The sequence below is a fragment of the Ammospiza nelsoni genome, chromosome 1 (assembly GCF_027579445.1).
Source record: "Ammospiza nelsoni isolate bAmmNel1 chromosome 1, bAmmNel1.pri, whole genome shotgun sequence".
NCBI lineage: Eukaryota > Metazoa > Chordata > Aves > Passeriformes > Passerellidae > Ammospiza > Ammospiza nelsoni.
The window spans coordinates 42,302,011-42,328,547 of NC_080633.1; the positions used below are offsets into that span (position 1 = coordinate 42,302,011).

Consider the following 26,537-nt stretch of genomic DNA (forward strand, 5'->3'; position numbering starts at 1 on the left):
CATCTCATCCCGTCCCGTCCCGTCCCGATCCCCGTGCCGGGCCGAGGGGAGCGCGGTCGCAGCCATGTCGCACGGGGCTCGAGTGATCCGCACCGGGGTCAGCAGCGCGGGGCCCGCCGCCCCGCCGCCCGTCACCGTCGCCTCCTCCTCGGCGGGCTCGGACGGGGAGCTCATGGACGGCGGCTATTTCCGCTCCTGCGCCGGCATGCTGAAGGTGGCCCAGATGGTAAGGGGCGAGCGGGGCGGGGGCCGCTGCCGGGGCTCCTCGGGGCCCTCGCAGCCCGCGGGAATCGCGCCCGTCCCGGCCGACGGCTCCTGTGGCGGCGCGGCCGGAGAGCCCTCAGGCTCCGCGCGGGTTTGGCCCCTCAGCCCTCACAGCTGCCAGCAGCACCAAAACCCGCGTTCCTCTGGCAGAGCGTCTGTCGGAAGCTGTCCTTGCCTCCTCCTAACGCAGCGATGATCCCTTCTGAGCAGACGGACGTGTGCGAGCCCAAAGTGTCAGTGTTAACTTTTTGCCATTGACAGCGGTAGCACCGTGATGCGATGGCACACCGTGCAGCGCAGCACCTCATTCCATAGTGTGGGTAAGCTTTTAGGAGACAGCGGGGACAAGTGGCGGTGCCCACAGCGACCTGGTAGAGTTGGGCACCACAGCTGAGGCTGCAGCTCCCGCTGGCTCCGTGCCCTGCCTGCCAGAGACCTCCAGCAGTGACCCAGTGACACGGGGAGGGATGCGGGAGATGTGTGGCTGAAATTCAGTAGCAGTCGATGGTGGAACGCTGCCAGCATTTGAGCCTTAAGTGAGCGCATGAAATTCAGCTCCATGCAGATGTGGAGAAGATAACCAGATGGATAAGCTCTTTCTCATTTTTATGGGCCATAATTATCTGAGGGGTGATTTGTCAGCTTAATTACGGTAGTGGCAGTGATAATGCCCAGGAAAGAGGATGAAGGACATCGTGTATGGATACCTTCACACGTACATTTTCATCCTGCAAAAACTTGTGCCTTGACAGAGTTTTATCCTGGAGTTGTTGCCTTCATTTTTTGTAAGCTCCCAATGCCTTCTTTCCCCATGCCTGTATTTGTCCGGTCATTTTTTTAAAGTTGTGTAGATTATTAGATTTCTAAACTGACATTCAAAGTTAGGATTCATTATGTTCTAAGTTATTGAGTAGTAACATCAAATCCTCAGGTTTCTCTTTAAAAGCTGCCTGGTTTCTTCCAGTTTGTTATTAGCTGTCAGCTGCCCTTAGAAATGACCCTCGGTAGCAGGAGATGAAGTTGACCATGACTGTTCATGGCTGCCTTTACCTGCTGAGCATCTGCCCTGCCCTCATGAGACCTCGGAGCTGTCCCTCACTATGAATTCTGTGCAGTAGGAGCACACAGAGTTGCCTGCTGCCTTCTTCTGTCCTGGGCTCTTCCCAAACCACTGAGTGGATCTGGGGAGTCTTTGCAGGAGACATGTGAGCATGTGTCTACATTGCAGCTGAACCTGTAGCCCTAAAGCAGTAGCCTTGTGCTCTGCTGATAAGCTGAAAGTCTATTTGCTTTCACCACTGTAGAAAGAACAGATCCTTTTATGGGCTAGAAATAACTCATCCTCTCTGCCCTCCATGCTGCTCTGGTGTCTCTCCAGCTCTGAGGTGTGACTCCTAAAGCTGCCACAGCATGGGTATTGGTGCTGTAATGTCAGTTTCTGGTGTGCGTATTAAGTGCGTGCATTCTTTACATGCTTGACATATTTTCATGTGCTGGATGTAAATCTATCTAATTTTATGTAATGCTTCACATACTTTGCATAAAGTCATATTTTATCGATGCCATTCAATCTAAAATTCATCCAAATTTAAGCAACTGGCTTTCTGTGGTGACTTTAACAGAAGTTAAAATAATCTAAATTATTTTTTGGAGATGCACTCTTTCAGCTTCACCTTCTTATATTTTTGTGCTTTTCATCTTGCCTGTAAATATCAGTAGGAGTTACCTCAGGTATTCAAGGAACTTTGGCAAATGAACTTCTTGCAATATCACATATCACAATAGTGCCTTCTCAAGTAATTCCATATGAAAACCAAATGTTTGTGCTGTAGCCTGTAGAAATAACCACGATACATTAGTTCTAGATATACTCCTGCACCCAATAAAATAGGAAGAGCTAAATATTTTTGCAATTCTCTTTTATCTCTTCTCAGTCCATATTTATACCCACAAGTCCATTTGTATGAGCATTCAGTTCTCCTAGTACAAAGTGTTGGCAGTAACTTTTCCTGGTAAAAATTTCTTCATGCTAAGTCTGTAGACATTCCTGCACTAGTGTAGGTGTGGCTGGTGGCTGTAGTCTTACTGAGAAGCAGAGCCCTTATGCTGGCAAAGGGGAAAGGTAAGGTCATTTGGGTTAGATATATATCACATTAAATTGAGTGCTGGGCCTCTGAGTGGTTGTGGTTGTGGTTGTGAAGAGGAAACGTAACAAGTTTTGTTTTCTCTTTCTTCCTCGTCCCCTTTACCAAGAAGTAGAGGATGTTGTAGAGAGCAGGAAAGAAACATTTCATCATTTACTGTAACGTTGAGGGCTGTTTGCTGTGCTTGCAAGATAAAAACCCCAACGATTAGATGTATGAGTGACATTAATCTAATGTATGACAACAACATGCTATGGAAATCATAGGAAGAAAACAGAAGATAATGTTACAGCTGTTCTGCTGTAAGACAGGACTAAAACTCAGGATTATTGAAGAGATTGTGCAGCCTGAATTGTTGCTAATTTTGAGTGTTACCCGTGCTTTCTCTTGAAATTCTGGGTGCTGTGGTGTCTAGCATAGAATGAAATTAAGAAGAAAAAAGTGTTTCTTGCCTGTAAGCCTATGCAAGTTCCTTTACTTTTTTTGCTAGAGAATTTCTTTAACCTTGCAGAATGATTATAGCTTTGAAAAGACCTTGTATTTTATGCATTGTCTTCATGGCCTGGGGAATAGTCTATAAATATGTTGAAAATGAAATGGAGGAGAAAACATAGTTATGCAGACTTGTGTATTTTGTGTGGCAATAAGACAATTTGAAAGTTGCTTTTCCATATGTGACTGTCACTAACCTTAGTTGGGGCTCTTCAAAATCCAGTGTGACCTGACATTCTGATTTTAACAGGAAATTGCAAAGTATTTCAACATCTAACTTGCTCCAGCTTGTTTATGTTGCTAATACAGATTTTGCTTTTTCTTTCCTTTCCTTCTCTTTTCTCTTTTTTTTTTTTTTTTTTGGGCATTTGCTGTTGTGCCAAGACCTCTTAGGGATACATGCAGGATCCCACTGTGGCCACCTTGGTTCTTTAGCAGCAGTGCACTAAGCAAGTGTGTGAGTGGGTGTGTATCAGTGTGCACAATACACTTAGACCAGAGAAACTGAGTTGAATGACTTGAATTTTTGCCAGCTTGCCAACACTGACACAGGTGGCACTCTCCAGCATTCTGCATGAGCTGTGCTGGTTTGGTTGAGGCACATTTGCTTTGTGTTTGTTTCTTTTTCTTGAAAAAGAAATTCACAAAACCAAGTTCTGCTTGGAATTATTTGAGAGCTACTCAGTCTTTTAACTTGATCTTCAGAATGAAACATCTTTGCCTCTCTTTCACCTCCCCCAGGTTGGGCCAAGCTAACTGTGCTCACAGCTCAGACTGAAGGCCATTGTTCCCACAATGACACCACTGTTACAGCTCTGTCAGAGTAAGCACAGCCTCAGAACACAGGGTGCTTTAAGCTAAAACCAGTGCTTTTTCTGTCAGCTCAATGTGAGCCATCAGACAGAGAACAAGACAATCAAAATTACCTTCTCAAGGCTGAAGAAAAGATTTACAAGCAATTGTAATGTGAAAAAAGGATAAACTCAATAAAAGCTGACTTAACAACGTCATCTTAACTTGTTAAAAATGCTAAAGCAATAGCTAAAGCTTTTCTGCAGAGTATCTATTTAATTTCCAAAGTATGCCTTGACAAAAGCATGACATACTTGACAAGTGAATGGCCAACAAGACAGTGTGTAATTCTGAGCAACTTTGAAGTGTGCTGAAACCTCTCTGGGTTATTTGTATACTAACATATAGTTGCATAATAGCATTCAAGAGAATATTCATTCATCCAACACTGAAGGCTAGAGAATGCTGGCAATGAGGCTGCTGTAGCCAAGCTCCATTTCTGAATGTGTTTCCAAATTTACTGAAGAGCTATATTCAGAAGAATTTAAAATATGAAAAGAAAGCAAAATCTGTTAGTGCAAGAAAACAATTTCTGATTAAAATCATTGATGCAAGAAAAAGAAATTCACAAAAGCAAGTGGTGCTTGGAATTATCTAAGAGCTACTCAGTCTTTTAACTTGATCTTCAGACTGAAACATCTTTCTGTCCAAGGAGGTGATTGAAGTAAAACATCTAATTCTGTGCAGCAGTGTGTCAGTGACATGATTTTGCCTTTATTCTAATAAAGCTGTTCAGTCAGAAGAGAGGCATTCTGGTGACATGCAGAGGTGCTGAAATTGTAAGCCTGTCTGTGAGTCCTGTATAGAATGTGCTTTCTGGGGGATTGTGGAAAATCACCCCAAAAATGTGCAAGATAAACTACTGGCTAAGCAATGAGATGTATTTTCTGAGGCCAAGGTCAGAGCTGTTGTAGCTGCTCATTATTTTTGTTGTTCTGCTCGAAACTGCAGTAAAATCACCTTGCTGGGCATGCTGAACAAAGAGAAAGAAAAAAACTATCTGAGTCTTAGATGGCTCCAAAGCTGGAACACTCGAGTAACGAATGTCCAGGCTTAGTAATTAAGCCCAGCAGGACTGGGAGGTGCTGTTATTTCCCCTCTGAGGACACAAAGCTGCCTGCCTCAGCCAGTGGTGTTTTTAATGTGCTGCTGTTCTGGGTGGCCATTTTTTCTCTCCAGGTGTTTGTGCAAGAGCTGGAAGCAAACACTGTGTTCTCTGCATGCCAGCCAAGGAGTGCTTGCTAGGAGCCTGACACACTTTTGTTTGATGATGTGAAATTCCACAAGCAACACCATTTTAAGGAGTTTCCCCCTTCTGTCTTGTCTCCATGCAGCTGTTCTCAGCTGCAGTGATGTAGGTGTCTGCCAGGTTACACAGTACCAGGGAACTAATGGAGCTTCACTTCAGCTCTCTGGTTTGCTTTTTCCATAAGTGTTTTTAGGGAACAGTGCACCCACAGAGGCTGCTGTGGGCAAGAAGAGGTGTCTGCCATGGAAGGGCAGGAAATACATGAGCTTGAAGTGGTTCCATGTGTTTCAAACCACAAACTGAGAATGTAGTCCTTTTGCTTTTTCTCTTGGGCAGGGGAAGGTTTTGTACCATCTGTTTTAATTTCTATCTGCCTCTTTCAAGAAAAAAAAAAAGAAGCTTGTAGTTTTTCTGATGTCAAAGCTGCTCTAGAAAGCTCAGAAATCAACTCCAAGGCAATTATAGTCATTACTAAACACTAGGATATCTCTGCTCTGAATGTGTCAGTGAATGTTTTATTTTTTACTTACTAAAAGAGGCTTTCTAAAAGCTCAAAGTTGGAGCCATCTTTTATTGCTTATTTGGTGCATCCATTTGGATTTGTTGCAATCCATTCATTAGCAATCTCTGTGCATGTAGAGGTGATTGTTTCTGTAGAGGTGATTGAACAGGGGTCAACAAATAACATTTTCTGAAAGAACAAAAAAAGGGAAATGAAGCATAGGAATTTACCACATCACCTGAGATGTGTTCAGTATGCCTGAATGAGCAGAGTGAAATATTGGCAGTGGTTTCTTAGCACATTTGTTTTATGGGAAGTTAAATTTTAAGGTGGTGTTTAAAAATCTTAGGTCACACGGTGTCTGCGGATAATAAGATATGGTGAAAAATGTGGCTTCTTACTGCTCTGTGACTTACTTTTAAGATGTGCAAGAGCAATGTGTTCCCTGTCCTCACTTTGTTTGGATTTGGATCCCTTTGAACATGCTCCTCTCCTGCCACAGGGTGACAGACCCCACTGAATCCCTTGTTTACAAGCTCAGTCTCCCTCTGCCCAGAGCCTGTACATGACACAGAGCACCTTGCCAAGCATCCTTCACTGGGCTCTAGGGCTGCAGGGGCTGGGACGATTTGTTGTGTCTCACTGGGATCCAGCAGAAGCCATGAGTGAGAGAGAGAAGCACACCTGACCCTGAGGCTCTGGTACCTGCTCTGCATTAGTGGGGTGTTGTTCCCCAAAGCCAGACAGTGTTTCCTTCTATGAGTAAGTGTTTCCTCCACTGCCCTCCCTGGGGAGTCCCTGTGAGGTGCTCACTCAGTCCTCTGGCTGAGCTGTCCCCTTTGTGCTATTGTCATATCGTGTGTGCTGTGGTCTTGTCCTCCTATTTTGTGGTCATATGTAAAGTATGCAGCAGCCAGAAATTGCTATTTTCTGTACACAGAGCTCAGACTCTGGAGTTGCTGTGATTTCCCTTCACCCACCTGTAAGCTTCCTCTCCTTTGTGTAACTGAGATTCCTGAAGGGGTCATTGTGGCTGAAACAACTCCCTGGCCTGTGATGATGGTCATCTGATGAATGTAATGGCAAGGACAGATGTGCCTGACTGGTCAAGGCTAGCTGTCTGCAGCTTTCAAAGCCAAAACAAACCCGGCTGCTGTTCCTGCAACAATAGCAGCAGCTGCAATGCTTAGGGCTTCCTCTTCTGCTCACAGCTTCCCTTAAGGAAAATGGAAGTGTCGTGATGACAAAATTGAAAAGCTGCTTCAGGGGGAATTTTCTCATAATATTTTTGGCAGTTTGTTGTTCTGTTTCTGTTTTTTAGGGATACCACTAATGAGTTCAAGACACAAGTGCTGACAGCTGGGCAAAAAGTATGCTGTTAACGTGAGATGACCATCAGCAGCTGCAGAACTGCAGACTGACTTGGCCTATTTTCCTCGAGTCTGTAATCATGCTCTGCAAGAGCTCTTTTCTTTGTTTGGGAAAAGCACAGTCCCCACTTGCTGCTACTCACCTGCTGGCTTGTTGAGCCTTTTGGCAATTGCTTGAGTATCCAGCTTCCCAGCAGACACAGGAGTGCTGTCCCGGCCTGTTGGAGAGACCTGTCAGTCTCCAGGCACTCACTGAAAGCTGCCAGCTGCAGCAGTGCCACGGGGAATCTCATCTCTTCTCATTTTTCCCTCTTTTTCAGTGCCCTTCACTCCTCTGGCACCTTGCTAAGCATGGAGTATTCACACTTAGAAAAGGTTGCTCTGTGGTGTGCAAAGACCCACCCTGATCCAGCAGCTAGGCTGTGATGATGCCAGGTCATCTGGGCATTGTCTTGATGTTTTCTGGAACTCTCACCTGTGTTTTCCCGATGAAAATCATTATATACCAGCACAGCTAACAAGGTCGACTGGGTGATGTAAATGAGTCCTCTTCTTATTCAAGGAGACCTCCTCAAGGATCCTGTTTCCATGGCTCAGCAAAGCCCTTGCTGGAGATGATAGATAACAACTTTTTAACTGCTGTCTGTGACTGCCAGATGTCAGTGTGGTGATCTCTGAGGCAGGGAGAGATGTGGCAGGTGTCAACTGAAGATCTGAATCAGTCAAGCACTAAATGCCTCACTCAGACAGTGAGAAGGGGCTGTGTTGTGAGCAGCATCTCTACGGGGGAGTGATGAGCAGATTGGTCGCTGAGGGTTGGCAGGCAGAGGCATGAGGCATCGCTGAGCCCTTCACATGGTATCCCTTGATCTCAGCAACAACTTCCAGCAAGATGAGATTGCTGTTTGTTTTTTTCATGCATCTAATTTGATAGCTTAGCTAGAATGATTGTTGCCCTGGGGTACTGGTTTTTGTGTTGTATGTTCCTATCTTAGTTTTAACTGGCTCTGTGCTGCTAGATACGTGTTGGATGTCCAGAACATGGTGGAAACTTTGCTGCCTGTAAATATACACAATGTACCCTGGGCTTCTAGCAGCCAGGCTTGGTTGGCCAGCCAACGTGGGCTCCTTCTCTGCAGGTGGTATTGCCATGCACAATTGGTGGATCCATTTTTAGACAGCCATGAAATTGATCTACAACATCTCTATCGCTCACAAGTATGGATTAAGCTCTTTCTAGATTGTGTATCACTGGCAATATAGGACTTCACTCTGGGGCTTTTTAATGGGCCAGCAATACAAGCAAGCCAAACAATCGATCTGAGAATGGTTCAGAGTGGTGGTCTCAGAGGTGCCTGGTTCCTGCAAGCAGTTTATCTTCCCAATCAGCTAGAAGGAGGTGTGGCAGGTGAGGTGGGCAGCCTCCTGCAGTCCTTCTCCACTTACACAAACCTACTCACACTGGGGACTGTCTCCTCCTGTCCTTCTGTCTGACTCTCAGGTTTACCAGATGGACAAAACAGCTGATGTGGCTCTCCAGGAGGATCTAGATGTTGGAAGTGCTTGACTTGCAGAAGACAGAAGTATCAATCACAGCTTGCTGAGCAGTTCTTGAACCTGGAGAGATTTGGTTATACTAATTCCCCTCATTTTTGGCTGCTATAACCAGATACTCCATTTTCTCCTAGGGGATTCTGGAGATTCAAGTCTCTTACAATGTTTTTACTTCCTGTAGTCTTTTGAGATGATTTAGAGATTCTCCCTACTATGCAAGAGAGATAATCTTCTGCAGTGGGGTGAGCCACAGCAGCAGCCACAGGCTTATGTGGTTTTTTGCAGCAATAAGGTTGCCTGCACAGAGGCAACCTTAATAATCCCTTATTAATAAATAAACAAGCTACAAAGTAAGGGTTCTCCTGGTCCACAGTAATATTTCCATTTGTTGCAGGTGGCACTTCTTTGAAAGTTAGAGGGAAAGCAGCTGTGTTTCCCAGAGCTAGAACCTTGCTAGGGCATTTGCTGTATTAAAATTTCTGTTCCTATCCATTGCAGACATGCTAGCAGTCAGCTGTGCCGTTAATAGGGTTTTGCAGTGGATTTTACGTGTTTGGAGAATTGTTTGTAACTTGCATTATGTCACTTGTGCAATGTTACTCAGTTGCTGCAATACTTTGAGGGTCATGTGTGCAACTTTTATATAGATTGGAAAAACTTACTGATAGTGCTTTCACAGTTGGAATGTTTTAAATTTAAGTAGATTTTTAAACAAATTGGAGAGAAGAAGAAATAAAATTATGAGGTTGTTGTGGGTAACAAACTTTTATATTTTTTCACTAATTCACTGCCTGATGGGAATATATCATATTGCTTGCCATGTAACCATGAAGTCCTCAGCTTTCAGTAAATAACATGCAGGATTGTGTGGTGCCTTTCAGTGTGTGCAGGCAGCTGTGGGATTGAGGCAGGGAGCTGGTTCAGCTGGCAGGGGTGGGATTGAAGTCCTGCATGCCCTGTGATCAGTGGCAGGCTGGGCTTAATTGCAGCTAGTCATTACAAAGACTTGCCTTTTTAATGATCATGGCTGACACCCTGCTTCAAGGGCTCTTTAATAATGTCCTTCATATGCTGGCTCTGGGATTACCCCACATCCTTTTCCACCACTGAGGCCTGGGCCTGAGCAGAGAGATAACTTCTTATTAATAGATACAGAACACCCCTCCCTTGTACTTAGGATTGTCCTCTTATCTGTGTTGTAGAGGGTCTGAATAAGATTATTTTGCCTTTTCTCACCCTCCCACCATTTTTATCTTCAATAAATACCCTGTGGATGGTGGTGCACAAGAGAAGTGACTTATCAGAGGCCAGGCAGCCTCCTTATTTTAGCAAAGCAGCCAGACAAGAAGGAAATCTGCCCAGACGCAGGGGCTGAGAGATGATTGTGCAACCAAAGACTGACTGCTTCACAGAACCATGCACTTGCAGGCAGCTGATTTCATCTGCCATTAATGAAGTTTCAAATGGACTGTGCCTTTTATCTTCTTTTTCTGGTGGGGGTTTACAGCTCACATTTCCAACACTGCCCTGGGAGAAGGAAATCTTGTTTACAGCAGCAGTCAACATTGCTGCTTAAATTAGCTGGACCAGTCTTGCCTGAGCTGCAGTTATAACCTTGGTCTGTGCTTTGCTCATCTTTCTGATTTGGGAAGCTGTTAAAAAATTATTTTACTCCATCCAGAAGTATGAACTTAATAATATGTGGGTGTTGCTGCACTGTGTTGAGGTGTAACATTTGGAAATGTCCAGCTGTAATCAGTGACATTTCTCCAGGGCACAGTTATCCTGATTGGCTCTCATAGGGATGGAAAATTCCATCTACTATCTTGGCTGGTGTCACAAGCTGGAAACTTTGACTTTTTTTCATTCAAATACAAAAAGCATTTAGCTCTTATATTTAAAAAATGCTGTGATGAAACTGCATGAGTCAGTGCTGTCCCTTGCTCCAAATTTGCAGACACACTTTCTGTACAATTGCTTGCATTAAAACTTGGGTAAGTTTTAAGATAGTGGAAATCAAACAGGTTTTATCAATTTTATGAATAGTTTTCAAGGTCCTCCTCTTTTCAGATTCAGGAGGAGGGACATTAAAGCAGTACAAAGGTTCATCAGTCCTCCAGCAAGTACAATGGATGAAAAAGAAAACCACTTTCAGGTCTTACCAATAGGAAACTGGTGAGGCAGAGCTGCTGCCTGCAGTGTTTGTGCAGGTGTAGCACTATGCTGAATCCTGTCCTCTGACACTTCTCCCCTGAATGGTGCTAATTTTTGGTTAGCTAATTTCAATACGTGCCCTGATGCAAGACAGTGGGCAAGATAGTTAGGAAACATTAAAAGGGGGAATTGGGGTGCATTGTCATGTGTAGAGGGAGATTTGGATGGGAAAGAATGAGAGATACAAAAGTAGAAGAAATATGGAGTGTAATGGAGGGAAAGAAAAGGAAAGGGGAATACGGAGCAGAAAAAAAAAGGAAAGGAAACACCAGAGACAAAATGTCTCTTCTTATGGGAGGATATGGTAGAGGGGAAAAGTCAAGGGAAAAAATACTCTGAGAAACACGAGGATGTGGTTATACATTGCATGGCAAAGTAATTAAATGAAAAGATAACACAGAGCTGGGTGGATTATACACAAGAATGTGTATGTCCTGGTATTATGGTAAAACTTTGAGATAAGAGTTATAATGTTCCTCTGTTACTGGGCACCTTGAGGCAATTTTGCCTCATATTAATGTTATCTTTCCTCCTGCAGTTAGGCTGGCATTTCACATCTTATTTCTACATAGAGAAAGAAAATTATTATCCAGAGCTTAAAGTTACATGGTCAGATAGCAGTTTCAGCCTGGCAATTCAGTACATCATCTTGGTATTTGTAAAAACCATAGTCTGTGTGTTTCTGCAATGAAGCTTTTTAATATTGTTCTTTGTACTACCACAGAAGATAGAAATCCAGATAAGGGGTAGGCCACATGCAGTGAGTTAACCCCAGCCAGCAGCCAAACACCCAGCCAGCCTCTCACTGCCCTCCCCTGCAGGATGGGGAGAAAATAGAAGGAAGGCAAAAAGACCCATGGATCCAGATAATGGCAGTTTTATAAGGAAAGCAAAAGCTGCGCACACAAGCAAAGCTGTAAATTCTTCCATTACTCTGTTCAGGGCCAGGCTGGGTAGGTGCTCTAGCTGAAGGTGCTTCTGCCTATGGCAGGAGGCTGAGAACAGATGGTCTTTAAGGTCCCTTCCAGCCCAAAACATCCTGTGATTCCATACACATTGGTTGCTTGGGAAGAGAAATGCCATAACCTAAAATATTCCCCCTGAAACCTGTTTGCCTTGAGCTTTTATCACTGAACACATCATATGGGCTGGAAAATCCCATTGCTCAGCTGGAGCCAGCTGGCACTGCCAATGTCTTGCCCCCTTGTGAGTGTGCTTTGGGATGAGGGGAGGGAGAGGAGAAGCAGGAAGCCTTGCTGCTGTGTGAGCCCAGTTCAGCAGGAAGCACTGATAGGTCATCAGCAGAACCACCTTTCTGTGGATTTAACCACAAAAAGGGCAGCCCCTGTGAGCTGCTGTGAAGGCAGCTGGTGACGCACCCACAGCAGGGCATCACCACTGTGCAGGGGCTTGCAGAGCTGCCACAGTGGGAAGGGGCAGCCTGTGCTCCACTGGCAGAGTGGTGAAAGAGCTGCTGCACAGGGGTGACTGAGAGTGTGCAGCTCTGAACTGTCAGGGATGGACAAGAGGATGAGCACTGAAGTAGTCCTAGCGTTAAAGGTCCGAAACCAGTTTATTTGCAATGTCTTGTGCATAGTGTGCTTTCTGAATCACTGCTCACAGTTGGTTTTAAGTAATAAGTGACAGACAGGAAGTAAATACTGATTTCCATTTTACAGTGAGCTAGTATTCACATTTTTATCTTGTGTGCTGAGCTAGCAACTCAAAGCAACTCTCAGAAAGTGAACCTTTTCCTCCTTTTGCTTGTTGTGTGGCTTCCTCCTTGGATGATTTTCACACCTGCTTGTCTGTTACATCTGTTGATTGTCCATTTGGGCTTTTGGGCTTTTTGGAGAGGGAAGCAGGGAGGAAAAGGATATGGGTATTTTGGTATGGCTTTGGGGGGTTTTGTCTTGTCTTTTTTTGATTCTTTGCTTGTTGGGGTATTTTTAGTGAGCATCTATTTTCATTCACTCTGTAAAAGAAAACAGCCATCTTGTCCTAGACATTTATTAGCAGTCCTCAAAATTTTTGCCTTTATTTTACATGTCTGAAGTGTTTTGAAGGAGCAAAAGTTTAGCACAATGCATGTGAAGTCTTTATTAGTCCTCATTTGGTGACTGGAGGAGCTGAAGTGGGGAAATACATGATTTACTGAAGTTCAGACAGAAATGGGGTTACAAAACTGGGGTCAGGATTCAAGAGTCAGTGACTTACAATTTTTCCCTTGTTGTGTCAGTGGAAATGAGCCTCTCATCCTCAGAACATTAGGCTTTCCTTTAAGAGTATGTTCTTGTCAGTTTTGGAGATCATGTGGGATTTATGTTAGTGCAGGTAGCTGTGTCTGTGGAAAATTTAGTTCTCTCCTGACGTTACAGAGGAATTACGTATTGGCAATAAAGCCAGAGCCTTATTTATGACATCCATTATAGCAGGACAGTAGAAAAAGATCATACAAAGCACTTGCACAGATTGATTCCTGGGTTATAAAATTGTTCTGTGGTCAGATAAACTACAATCATCTACTACATGAGCAAAAAATGCTTTGTGGTACCAGTAGGTACATGTGGAGCAAAACAAGTCATTTCTTTTGTTATCCTCAGGACACTAGTGAATAAAATTGTACATGTAATCTTTGGGCTGGTGGGCATGCACTCCTGCCTGTTCCTTCCTTGGAGCAGGTGGTTCTCTGTTAATTTTTTGAACTTTCTGGCTTGGCCTGGGCTTTTCCCTCTGTGCTGGTGCACTGCAGCACCGAGTGTTGGTGCAGGAGAGCCCAGCCCATCAGTCCTGAGGGCAGGCAGCTCTTGGGCAGTGTTCCTGGTGGCCTCTGGGGCCAGTGATAGGACTGGGAGCCACAGGAGCACCCAGGCAGCAGAGAGAGGGGCTGAGGGTTGTGTGGCTGGCTGGCTCTGGGTCTCAGCATCATGCCCAGCCCTCTCCCATGTGGACAGGGGGTTTGGAGCCAAGCTTGCTCTGTAACCTAATTGCAGGACTGCAGCCACCCAAGAGTGAGCATGGGGAGTTAGAGGTGGAATTCAAATCATCTAAAATGAGGAGTACAACACCATCTGGGCCTAATGCCATGGGGCTTTTCTCCAGTATGCATTTGCCTTAGGATAATTGGAAGTTGGGTCTTCCTTCTATGTATAATTTCTTCTTCATATGAAGGCACAATTCCTCTCCTTTTATTAAGAAGGTGTTGAATTTTCCTGCAGTGGAAGATTCATTTCCTTGAAGTCTTGATACACATTTTCTCTGTTTTTTACCGAGTATAATAATGATCAATAGACTCCAGATGCTCATTCTTTGTCAGGGACAAGAAGAAACAAGGAGGAAACCAGCTGATTTTTAAAAAGAAGCAGCATTTCCAGCACTTCCAGAGGCATTTTATAGCACAGGGGAGGAGAATGTATCCCTCTTGTCCAGTCTTTCCCTATCTTCTCTAGCCTGAGAAATACAAAAGGGAGCTGTGCCATTCTGAACAGATTGAAGTAATGTCTATGGGTTGGAAGGAAGATCCAGGGAATTACAGGTTTGTCAGCTTCACCTCAGTCCCTTGGGAGGTGATGAAGAAAATCCTCTTAGAAAGCATTTCCAAACACATGAAGGACAAGAAGGTGATCAGGAGTAGTCAACATGGATTTACAAAGGGGAAATGATGCTTGACCAGCCTTGCTGCTTTTTTAATGAGATGACAAGCTTGGTGGACAGGGGAACAGTGATGGATGTGGTTTACCTTGATCTTGGTAAGGTTCTGGTCTGCCATAACATCCTCACAGACAAGCTGACAAACTGGGTATGGGTGAAATAAGTGGGCAGAGAGATGGATTTAAAACTGAGCAACCCAGCCCAGAGGATTGTGATCAGTGGTACAAGGTCCAGTTGGAGGCCAGTCACTAGTGGTGTACCTCAGGGGTCCATACTGGGACTGGCACTGTTCCACATCTTCATTAATGACCTGGATGATGATGCAGAACGCACTCCTAGAAAGTTTTAGGTGATGAAAAACCTGGGAGGAGTGGCTGATGAGCCAGGGGGTTGTGCTGCCATAGAGAGAGAGATCTTGGCAGTCTGGAGAGAGAGGAGTCTCAAGTTCCTCACAGAGAAATGCCAGGTCCTGTATCTGGAGATGTTTGAGGGTAAGCCCCTGCACCAGTACAGGCTAGAGGTTGGAAAGCAGTTCTCCAGAGATGACCTTGGGGTCTTGGGGGACAGCACAATGACCATGAGCCAACCATGTGCTTTTGTGGTGACAGTGGCCAACAGCTTCCTGGGCTGCTTTAGGAAGGAGACCACATCAGTAAAGAAAGAATTGTGTTTCTTTTTTTTTTTGTAGATCTGAGTTAATTTCCAATCAGAAGGGGGTTCAGGCTTGGGAAGGTATGTCAGTGCCATTCAAGAGGCAGATTGTGAGGATGTGCTTACCTCATCTTCAGCTCCAAGTAGGGAAGAGAATGCAGGTTCTGTGAAAGTCTTGCAGGCTCTATTATGTCTTTTCTGTCTGTAAGTGCTGACTGCCTTTAGCTCACATTGCCTTGACTGCAAGATAGTTCCTGATCTATACCAGTGTCCCTAAACATGCTTCACAACTCATTTCAAATATCTGGTCCAAAGGAGAGTCAAGAAGTGGGTTCATTTAAGCTGATTGACTTCTGTAAAACAGAGTAAATGTGGAACTTTATTTAAATCCAGAAATCCCTCCTTGGGGTTGATTAATGCATATGGTCTTTATTTTGTTCTCAGAAACCAGAAAGCACTTAAATAATAGTACCTGCAATGTGTCCCTCACCCCTTTTGTAGTGCAGGTCTGGAGCCCAGGTGTATATTGTGGAGCACACTGAAATCTCATGAGACTGCCCATCACTTGACCTGTACTTGTGCTCACCCTGGCTTGCTGGCTATGGGTTATTACATCTGTGTTGCTGTCATGACCTGGAAAGTGCTATATTGAAATGGAAATAGCAGTGCCCTGGGTTTTTTTTTTTGTTTGTTTGTGTTTTTTTTGTTGTTTTTTTTTGGTTTTTTTTTGTGCCTCCAGTTTTTATTTTCAGGGTGTATAAACCTGCTCCCCTGAGCACAGATGCATAAAGAACACTCATAACATTTGATCACTTCAGTGCTTTGCCATTCCTTTCTCTCTCTCTCTCTGTGCCTCCGACTGACTTCTCAGATAGATGTTCAGCTGTATCCCAGACAGTTACATATTTATCACTTTATCACTCAGTTCTCTGGAAACAGAATCCCAGGGGGAAAAAAGGTACAGTCATCCCCTGGTATATCATGAGAAAGCAGTATCTGGTGAAGGAACTTCAATATTTGTCAGTTTCAAAGAACAAGTTATATTGGGTGGCTCTCTTACTTGTATTTGTTAGCTTTCTTTTTTTAACAGGTGAGTTTTAAACTCTGACTGGATCTGCAGGCAATATAGTGTGGCAGATAAGGTACAGCTCTATAAAAAGTTGTTGAAAGGTCCCCTTTCACCTGTCTGTGAAACAGAATCACATGCCTATGAACTGAAGACACTCTTTAGAAATCTCATGTTGCAAGATTTATGCTAAGAAAGTAAATCTTTGAAAGAAATATCTCTTTCCATGCAGTGGTTTCTTCCTGTCTGTGTGCTGAGGCACATCCAAATTAAAAAAAAAGGGAGAATCTTTACTAATTGGATTTAGAGTTGTTTTAGTCATGCAGAACTGTTGAAATGGAAAGCATGTTTGTTCAAATCCATGGTTCTACCCTGTGAGGAGTTGAGCAGATTCTTCATTGGTACCATGTATCTTCTGATTTCTGAGGATTGTGACACCTCCGATGTATCTTCTGTCCCTGGATGACTCGCATTCTTCTTTATGCTTCTCAATTTCTTTATACCTTTTAACTGAAAAGAAAAATACTGCTATGCTTCCATGAAATTGAAAGAGCTGGGTCTAGCTTAAAATAAGGCTTTTTCCCCACTGCTTTTTATTATTTGGATGGTGGTTGTACTTCAAGAGTCCAGTCCTCCTCCCTATCCTTTGTACACTGAAAAAAACCTGCTAAAGTTAATTGTTCATGCATGAAATGAGCCAGTGAGCAGATTTAATATTTCTGTGAATTAACATTTCCTTCTTGATTTTTACCATGTAAAACCTGGGAACTGATTATTGTGAAGACACCTAAATAAGGGAAACTTCTTCCAGCCTTTAGTGGTTAGAGAATGTTGTCTTCATCCCATCTTTATCCTAGAGCAAGGCTCAGTGCTTGCTGTGACTTGTTGTGGAGTCTTCCTATAGAATAAAATTTCATTAAATTTAGTTTTAATTTATGGAAATAATAGCTTTGTCTTGCATCACTTAGAGTGTGCTCCTAGCTTATAGGGTAAATTATCTCCTTCTGATTGTTCAGGTTATTTTTTTTATTATTATTTAAGTTATTATTATTCAGTGGCTCAGTCAGATGACTCTGCTTAACTGACATTAAGATTCAGAGAGCAGGGCTCACTTACAGGGCTAATATCAGCTCCTTGGACTGCCACAGTAAAAATAATGGAGCTGGACCAGGTGTGACAACAGCTTAGCCACTTGTGTGGGAAGGAATCCTGAAAACTTTTTCCTCCGGAGCCACCGTTTTGAAGTGGTTCACTGTCAAGACATTGATGTGGCTGTTTGGATGGAATTTGGTCTGGTGAAGGTCCTTGTGAAGTTTGTACATACAGACCTTTTGGTTGCCCTTGTACATGTGTATATTTATCCTGTCCACTCAGAACTGAGCAGGTGAAACCTGGCTAACACTTAGGGAGAATCTAAGCTATGTTGTTTGGGCGTTGTGGTTGGGTTTTTTTCTCTTTTAATCTTAAGGAAATTATTCTGATAATTAATGCAGTTGGTTAGGAGTTTGGAAGATGAGTGTGCAGGAGAGGATGGTGCAGTCTTGAAGTGCTGGCTTCCTCAGATAGTTTTTAATGTCCAGGAGAAACACTTAAAATGTGAATCATTACAGCTTCTGGCTGACTTTGGATGAACTAAAAATTACAGTGGCTGAAAGCATGCATTGATTGACTGAGTCTGTAATAAAAAAATATTTTAGTATATTCTTGGTAGATTTGTTTTGATCACCCAGGTTAGCCAGGCTGGTGGAAGCAGCAAGATTAGTAAAATAAACAAGTAGCTTTAGATTAAAGAAAAAAAGGAAATAGCTTTTGTCCTTAGCAAGCATACAGCTGTAAGAAGTTGTGCAATAATGCTTTATAGTTTTATGTGGCAGTGTTAACTTAAAAAGGTTTTGGGGCTGAGGTGAATTAAATCAGTTCTTCCAAATGTTTCTATTATTTACTCTGATACTGCCTTACAGTCCCCTAATACTTCTGCTCTGTAGGAGGCAGAAAAGGAAGAGTAAAACTGTTAGCTCAGGTCCCTTGATTGTGCATGTGAAAAATGTCACTAAATGAAAGTGAAAGGTGTGTTCATGGACACCTCCATTTTCGCAGCTTTCAGTGGACTCCTGAAAGTCTCTGGGCTTCAGATGCTTCAGTCACTGGTGCAACTCCTGGCATCCAGTTCCATTTCTCTATTTGAGACCTCTTCTGTTGTACACAGAGACATCTTCAAGTTGAGTTCTTCAGGCTGAAACTGCTGCTTTCCTTCTGGCCATTGTCGCTTTCACCAGGGAGTTGCTTCAGCTCATTTATCAGCTAATTATAAAACCTTATTATCATGCTTGTCCATTTTGTTGGGACCACCCCTTTTACATTAGGTATTTGTCTTTTGTTTCTAAGTGTCATTTTGTTGTGCTTAAAATCATCTCCACAACCCTCTGAGCACCAAAGTGAACACCTTGAATATGCCTTTTGTCTTCCAGATCACGCTGCTGATTGGATTCATCAGTGTAAATAATTCTCCATGGACAGATTACAGTGCATACAGCTTCTTTCAGATTGTCACCATGTGTGACCTGGTTATGATTTTGTTCTTCTACATCATGCACATTTTCAGAGTCTACAGGAAGCTGACTTGTGTTAGCTGGCCGCTCGCGGTAAGCCTGGGCTCCTCTCCTCTCCTCTCCTCTCCTCTCCTCTCCTCTCCTCTCCTCTCCTCTCCTCTCCTCTCCTCTCCTCTCCTCTCCTCTCCTCTCCTCTCCTCTCCTCTCCTCTCCTCTCCTCTCCTCTCCTCTCCTCTCCTCTCCTCTCCTCTCCTCTCCTCTCCTCTCCTCTCCTCTCCTCTCCTCTCCTCTCCTCTCCTCTCCTCTCCTCTCCTCTCCTCTCCTCTCCTCTCCTCTCCTCTCCTCTCCTCTCCTCTCCTCTCCTCGGGGTTGATGGGGCTTTCTCAGTCCATTCCCTTGTGCTGTTTTTCACTCAACTCTCACTCAAGATAGGCTGTCTTTCACTCAATTCTTTTTTGCCTCCTGTGCAAATCCTTTTGTTGCTTGCATTCAGCTCAGCAGATTATGTAACTGTAAGATTTTCAGCTGATTTGGATTTGATTCTGCCCTCCTTTGCACAAACATAAATCTAGATTTACTATATGGAAGGCAATAATTTCATTAAGAGACAATTGAAAGGAAGCAACTGATCATCAAGCCTTCAGCAGGTGGGTCCTAGCTCAGGTCATTTATAGCAGCTCAGGGATTGCTAAAGCACCAAATCATAGCTTTAGAATTCATGTACTACATCCTGTCCCAAAATAAAGCCTGTGAGTGCTATTTAAATCAAATGTGCCTCTTTTTGGTATGGTTTTAGATAACTTAAACAACAGCAAAAAATAGTAGCCTCAGCCTGATTGCACAGCCTGGCCATTCCTGGGGTATCCTGCAGGATGTTCCTGCCTCATTCCCGCATTTCCTGTACACATCCATCTCTCATACCCTAGCAGAGAACGCACAGGCAGCAGCAAAAATGTGAGACCTGAACTTCCTCAGTAGCTCTGCTCAGGTCAGCTAACAGAGGAGTTCTGCATCCTAGTGTGGGATGGTGGATTTTAACAACCTCTTAGAACATATGTTAGTGTCCCTTGCATATGTTAGTTCCAATGAAGAAGGGCCAAAGGAGTGGGGAAAACCAACTGGAGAGATAGAGAGGAATTTTTATACCCAAGAAGTGGTTGGGTGGTGGTTAATGGAAACTATGTAAGCAATTTCCAGATCTAAGATAACAGTTTGTCCATCCATATATAACCAGAGAGAAAAATTTAGTTTTCTTTTTCTTTTTAGCTGAAGAATATGGCTAGATTTTTTTCCAAATAGTGCCACCACTATTTGTTTCTAAAGGTACTTATTTATCTAGAGATAGTACAGATGCAGGGATTCAAATAAAGGAATGAAGTAAGCTAATAAATGACAGTTTTGCAGAGCAATATTTAATTTGTGCATTGCTGTAACAGGATTATGCTGGTTTTGCCTCTGCATGGGCTGCTTCTGGGGTTTTTTTGTTGTGTGTTTAATTATTCCTCAATGTTCCAGAGTTTAAGGCACTGAAGTTTGTGGCTGCTCAGCTTCAGAAAGCTTTATAGGATGTGATGCTTGAACATTGCTACTCTGTTGCAAAACAAACAACCTCATTTTCAGTCACATTGAAGTATCTTTAGGACAGAAGAGGAAGACGTGAGAGAGTCTGGAAAACTACAGCTAGCATTTGGATGAGTTTCCTGGCAGGATCTTTACATTGCAATCAGGGGTGTGATTTGCAGCCAGTAAAGCTGAAGTGGTTCAAGAGGTTGTTCATTGCTGACACCTTTTAAAGCTTGGAAGTATTTCTCCAGAGGGGCACTCTTCCGGCCCTGCCGGGGTTGCTTCTCCACCTAATGTGGCCTCTGATGACTCTGTTGCAGCTTTGCCCATCCCGTGGATTCCTCTAAAGTAGTAGCCTGTGCACAGTGCTTTATTTGATGTCTCTAAGGAGGCAGTGGAATGTCCCATTTGCTGCTGCGTCATGGGCTAGTCAGAGAAGCCTCCTTGTGCATATCATTTATTCTGGCAAATGCAAGGCTTGAGATTTTGATTACCCGAAACAAGTTTACAAATTAGGAAAGTAACTTGTGCTCTCAGAGCCTACTTTACAGGAAAATTCCTCCTCAGCTCTTTTTAACACCTGAGCAGGGTGAAACTGGTATGGTAGACTGTTCATCTTCTGGGCTTTCCTTGGAAAATTTCCTTTTGGGATTGTATTCCATCTTCTGATTTGAGACAGAATCTCTCCTCTCCTTTCCTTTGTATTTGCTTGGCTCATGCTGATAAAGGAAGCAGATATCCACCTGCCCCACCCCACTATGCACAAAAAAACAACCCATATTCAGTGTCCAAACACTTGTACTGGTATCATAAGCTTTGTGGGGATTCAAAATCAAAATCCACAGAGACACCATGCTTGTATCTAGATAAAATTGACTCCTGGACTGATACTTATCATCTCAGAGAAGAATTTAAATGTGGTGCCTTGGTCCTCTGTCAGAAAACCCCATGGCATCATGTTTTACTGCAGCTGTGCTTTTCATGGCTTCCCTCCCTTCCCTCCCTTCCCTGTGGTTCCCAGTCTCAGCTGATGTAAGTTTTTTGTAAATGCAGCAGTAGATCCAGTGCTTGCTTCCTAAGATTATCAGAAGTAGGAGCATTTGGTTTCCCACTTATGCCATTTCATATAGGCTAGAGAAATATGTCCTTAAGGCTCCTTCCTTGCTCCAGAACCATCTCTTTAGATAAGGTGCATACTTGGTGCAATGAGGTAATGTACTGAATTGAAAGGATTGCATCCATACCCAGCAAGTAAATCCTATTCCAGTAACATTAGTTGACCAAACTGTTGTTTTTGAACAGAAACTGAGGTTTGGTATAGAATCCACTCACAAGGTGAATTGCTGGGTTTTGATGTTTGGTTTTTTGCTTTGTTTTACTTTGCCTTTTTTTTTTTTTTTCCCTTTTTGGCTATGTTTTGTCCTCTGGGTTTGAGGGTTTGAGTCATCTCTGCCAACTTACTTTCTTTCTGAGACACATCAAAATGCTTTGTAGATAAGTTTCCCTTTTGATGTATGCTGTGCTTGTCTTTTCAGGAGTTTCTTCATTACTTAATTGGTACAATTCTGCTTCTCATTGGATCGATTGTAGCAGCATCCAAGAGTTACAATATAACAGGACTTGTGGCTGGAGCGGTAAGACTGTGTTTATTAGGCTTGACACTTTTAAAATTGCAATATATATTAAGTAGGCCATTGGAAATCTATCACTTGTACCTCTGTTTTCTTACAGACTTGCCTTACTTGTGTCTTGGTTGGGTGAACAACCTTCTAGCTCATTTTAGTGAATGTTCTGTTACACAGTGCCAACAAAAATATTTTGTTGTCAGATGCTGGACTCATCACTAATGTTGGTATTTGTCTTGCCAGAGCATTGAAACCAAAGGCTTCTGCTTTAACTCACAGGAACTAATGTGTTTAGGTGAAGAATTAAGACAGTTAACTTTTGACAAAAGACTGTTGTAGCAGCTGGAAATTACCTAAAGGATTTCATTCCACTTTTCAGCTTTCAACTCTTCCTGCTCCTGAACAGAGCCCTGTTCAAGATAATTTCTCCTGAGCTAAAACCCAGTGAGGCTCTGAGCTGACTTCTGGCAGGTGCTGTCTTTTTCTCTTGCTGGAAGGCTTTACAGAGAGAGGCATGACTTCCAAGTGTGGGTGACAGTATTTTCACAGCAGCAGGACCTGAAATACAACTCCACAATAAAGAATTACTTTCAGAAACTCAGTCCTAATGGTGCAAACAGACTAGGAGACCTACCTGACTTGTTTATTTGGCAGACAGCAGGGAAAGACTTGTTTGAATGGGGCAGTAAAAGAGCAGTAATCAGAGGTGCTAGAAACAGTCTTTTCTTTGTTGCAGAATCCTAGTGAGAAGTTTAGAACTTGACATTCCATGCTGCCGTCCAGCTGTTTCTCTCTCCTTGTGCATGACTCTCTGTCTGTCTTTCAGTTTTAACAAGACATAAGCTGCTATTATACTACAGAAACTTCTGGGTTTTTTAGTCTTTTGTCAGAATGGAGTAAAAAAACCCACTATTTTTTGTGTCTGTTAATCCCATAAAATGTGTAGCTGAATATACAAAAGTGTCCATACATGCATGGAATATGTGTCATCTAATGCTCCATAAGTATTTGTGGTTTGTTTGTTTTCTCATCCAGACTTTCGGGTTCCTGGCTACGATACTCTGTGTTATAAGCATGTGGTCATCCTACAAGGTTTCGTGCATCACACAGTCAACAAGTAAGTATTGTGCTTAGTAACTGCCTGAATGCTTCCCAAAATGAATATTTATATTGTCTGGCACAGGGCTGTGTCTACCTGGAAGAATCTATTAATGCCCTGGTTGCTGTGACTCAGAATTACTCAAAAAGCAATAATTCCAAATTTTCTGGCATCACAAACATTGTCACAGCTACTGACAGCTGTTAACAAATAACTACTGGAGCAAAATAACTTGCTTCTAGCTAATAGTGAACATAGCAGTGCTTTCTTTTCTCCTTTCCCCACCCCTTACCAAAAAGTTTCCAGTATGCTGCTTAATAAATAGGATGAATTTGTTTGTGGCAACACAAGTGACACTTGTCTTCCTTTTCAAAGATGCATCTGTGTGACTCCATCACCTGTGCAAGATGTCTGCCTTACAAAACAGGATGCCAAAGAGGAGTGTCCACTACTGAGGAGAGAGACATGGGTGTTTTGTTACTAGCCTGGACAAGCTGGTAGCTTTGGAAGGTCTACTTGAATTCCTATGCAAAACAATGTTGTGAACCAAAGTTTTTTTGCTCCCCCCACCCAAAGAAGTTTATAATGGAGAATCTGCTTGTTTCAGAGAAAGACAACTTCTATCTCTCAAGCTGGGCTGTGGCTGTTTCCTGCTATTTGCAATAAGTGTTATTTAAAACTCATTTGGACAGTCATTTGGTTCTCCTTTCAGAGGGATGGAAAAATTCCTTCTGATTTCCTCCATCTGTTTACACAAGGGAAATCCTGCAAATTCCTACCTGATTCTTAACTTCCAAGGATTATATGTTTAACAAATGAACAGTTACAAACTAATTCGTGCCTGGATAAGCTGACCCAAGCCTTTGTTAGCTCTTTCTATCAGAACTGTGGACTTTTTCTAACATCAGCTCAGCTAGCATCAAAATTTAAGAACTGCAACTTGAAAACATCATTGCAAGCACTTCTTCCTAACCCCAACAGTACATGATGAAATCAGGGATTTCCTCCATGAATTTTTAGCAAAGATTATTCTTTTAAAATTCCCTTGCCAAATACAGGAAAATATGCATCCAAGAACACACATTTAATATTTTATGGGGTCTTTTTTCTCCTTTTCATAGTAAGACCACTTCTTTAGAAAATTCTATGCATTTGCTATAAATTATTTGCTTTGTAATCTACCAGTGTTCGTGGAAAGCCCATTGTGAATGGAGCAATGTGCTTCTTTCTCTCTCTTACATGTGGTATTGTCACTTCTCTGCCTCAGCTGGAATCTGTGCTCCTGGGAACTCTGCCCAGAGCCTGGACAGGCAGAACAATTCAGTTTTGTCCAACCTGGTATCATAATGAAATTCTATGTAACTTAAGTGCTGAGACAATGCCTTCTTGGCACCTTTGTCTTTCCTTTTGCAATCCATCTCTGGTGAGCTGGGAGTTCTTTGCAGGAAAAAAAGGAAGCATGGGCCTCTCTTCCTCTTTGGTTCTTCTCCTGTCATGTTTAGCTGTGAAGTAGAACTCAGTTTATTCTGTTGGGATAACTGCATGATGGTGCAGCAGAAGTTGGGTTTATACAGTTTACCAGGGAGAGTCTGAAGAAAAAAGCATTTTCTGGCCTCCTATTTATTTTTCTATTTGTCTGAAATTCTGCATCAATAATGCTAAGTAATTTAATGGGTGTCTCAGAAAATTCTTTTTGTGCCTCATGGCAGGTCAATATATATTGCTATTTGTTGCCACCTTTTTTTTTTCATCCTAATATATGTATCTTTACTTAGAATTTATTTTTAATTCTGACAACAGAAAATTAGCCAGCTGCTAAAATGTCAAAAATTTTGAGTAAGTAAATGAAAATAGATAACTTGAAGAGGTAAGAATTCCCCTCCTCATGGTGCACAGTTTCTGTGATTCTTTTTGCTATTCCTTTTCAAAAGTGTCCTGTTTGGAGCAACACAGGGCAGGAAACAATTCAAAAGGACAAAATTCTGTTTTTAGTGGATGAAGGTACATACATTCACTCCAAGATAAAGTGCTTCAGTATTAATACAGAGGATTATTCAAATAAACCATATAACAGGCAGGTATATTGTTACTAATTTCATATTGGCGATTATTTTTCTACAGTGTTCAACTTCTGCCCCCTACCTTCAGATGATGTGTTTTATGTTTAGTCAGGAATGAGCCATTTTTTTCTTTTTGACAACCAGAATTGAGCGTAGCTCAAAGGCTTTCTGGCTAGAAAGAACAAACATTCTCCTCAGCTGGGAATCCATTGTCAGCACTGTCAGTATAGCTCAGCCTTCCTTGTGCTGCCAGCACAGGACCACTCAAATGGCCTTATGTGACAAGAGACTTCATTCTGGGCACTTTGAGTGAAAATACCTGCAGAACAAGGTACTCACACACACACACACATATGTGTGTGTATAATTTTTTGCAACAGGGGTGCTTGATCTCCAGTCCTCCTGCCAAGACTGACTTTACAGTTTTGGGAAAGCAGCACTCTGGCTTTAATTTGCACTGATATGACAGATGTTTGAGGATACAACCTCTCCTGTTTTCCTAGAAGAAAAAGGCTGTGTTATTTCTCCTTCACCTCCTGAGGTATGACCTCAGATTGACAGTAGGAACCTTCCCACATTAAGCTTTAAGCCCACTTGGCAGTCCTGTGGCAAGCAGTGTTTGCTGAGACCTCAGCACTGCAGTGGCAATGGGGAGAAGCACCTGCTAAGGATTGGGGCTGGAGCCTGAGCTTGCCCTGCAGAAAATGCTGTTTCCACTTTCTCCTGGAACCATGCTCCCTCTCCTGGCACTATACTGCCTTTTTTTTTTGCCTCTCACATCACTACTGTCAGTTGTCACCATATGGAGAAAAAAAAAGTCAAGGGGAATTTCATGCAGTCTAACGACCAAAGAATTTCTGAACTATGTTCTGTGATCATCCAAAGAATATGTTTTGCTGTAAGTGCACTTGCTTATACTGGATCAAGAGATATGAGTTACCAGTTCCCTTTTGACTTTTGTGCCTACTGACAGGGCTAAAATATTCCTGCAGCTTTGGCTGTTGTGACAGCGCCGGGTCCACAGACCCACCAGATGCTCCTAATCAGGATGCTCTCAAGCTGGAAGACTGACATCTCTGCTGCCAAAGTTTCCTTGCTTTCCCCAAATCCTCCTTGTGAAGCATGTCTACCAAGAAGAGCACAGATTTTCTGTTACCACCATCTCCACCGGGGGTTGCTGAATGACAGCTCCGTCTGGCAGGGAATTCAACACCTCTCTGCTGTACCTCTGCCAGCAAAAGTGTTTTAAGTCTCCTTCAGTGTCAACCTGGTTCTGAAAGCTCCATCTGTCTGCAACTTTGTCAAATATGGGATTCCAGCTGTTTTAGAAATAAACTCTGTTAGCTATCTGGGTGATGTGGAGAATCAGACTGTTGTCCTGGTCATTTTTTTCCTTCCTCTACCGCAGCAGTGGCTTTCTCTCAGGGGAGTATCAGAATACATCCTGTAACTGGAGGAAGATAGGTAAGAGCCACAGAAAAAACTGCTGTTGTGTTTGGATGTGCTCCCACTGTCCCACCCAAAAGTTGTCCATCCTCCTCAGCTCCAAGATGAGTGTAGTTTATCCTTTGAGCTAACACAGAGTTTGAGATTCAATTTTTACTGAAAAATTAAAGTGTAAATGTTGGGAGA

General features: G+C 42.9%; 1 protein-coding gene across 1 annotated transcript; it reads left to right on the plus strand.

The window, feature by feature from the left end:
- Positions 1–26,273, plus strand: CMTM7 (CKLF like MARVEL transmembrane domain containing 7). The gene is made up of 5 exons (XM_059489324.1): positions 1–226; positions 18,478–18,651; positions 21,657–21,755; positions 22,782–22,863; positions 23,221–26,273. Exons 1-5 carry the CDS (start codon positions 65–67, stop codon positions 23,232–23,234), a joined length of 531 nt encoding a protein of 176 aa, XP_059345307.1. The 5' UTR covers positions 1–64; the 3' UTR covers positions 23,235–26,273.
- Positions 26,274–26,537: the final 264 nt, after the last annotated feature.

Coding starts and splice junctions, on each gene's coding strand:
- CMTM7 (XM_059489324.1), top strand. CDS start 65: ATGTCGCACGGGGCTCGAGTGATCCGCACCGGGGTCAGCAGCGCGGGG. Junction 227..18,477: donor TGCTGAAGGTGGCCCAGATG/GTAAGGGGCGAG, acceptor TTTGTCTTCCAG/ATCACGCTGCTGATTGGATT. Junction 21,756..22,781: donor CAGGACTTGTGGCTGGAGCG/GTAAGACTGTGT, acceptor TTTCTCATCCAG/ACTTTCGGGTTCCTGGCTAC.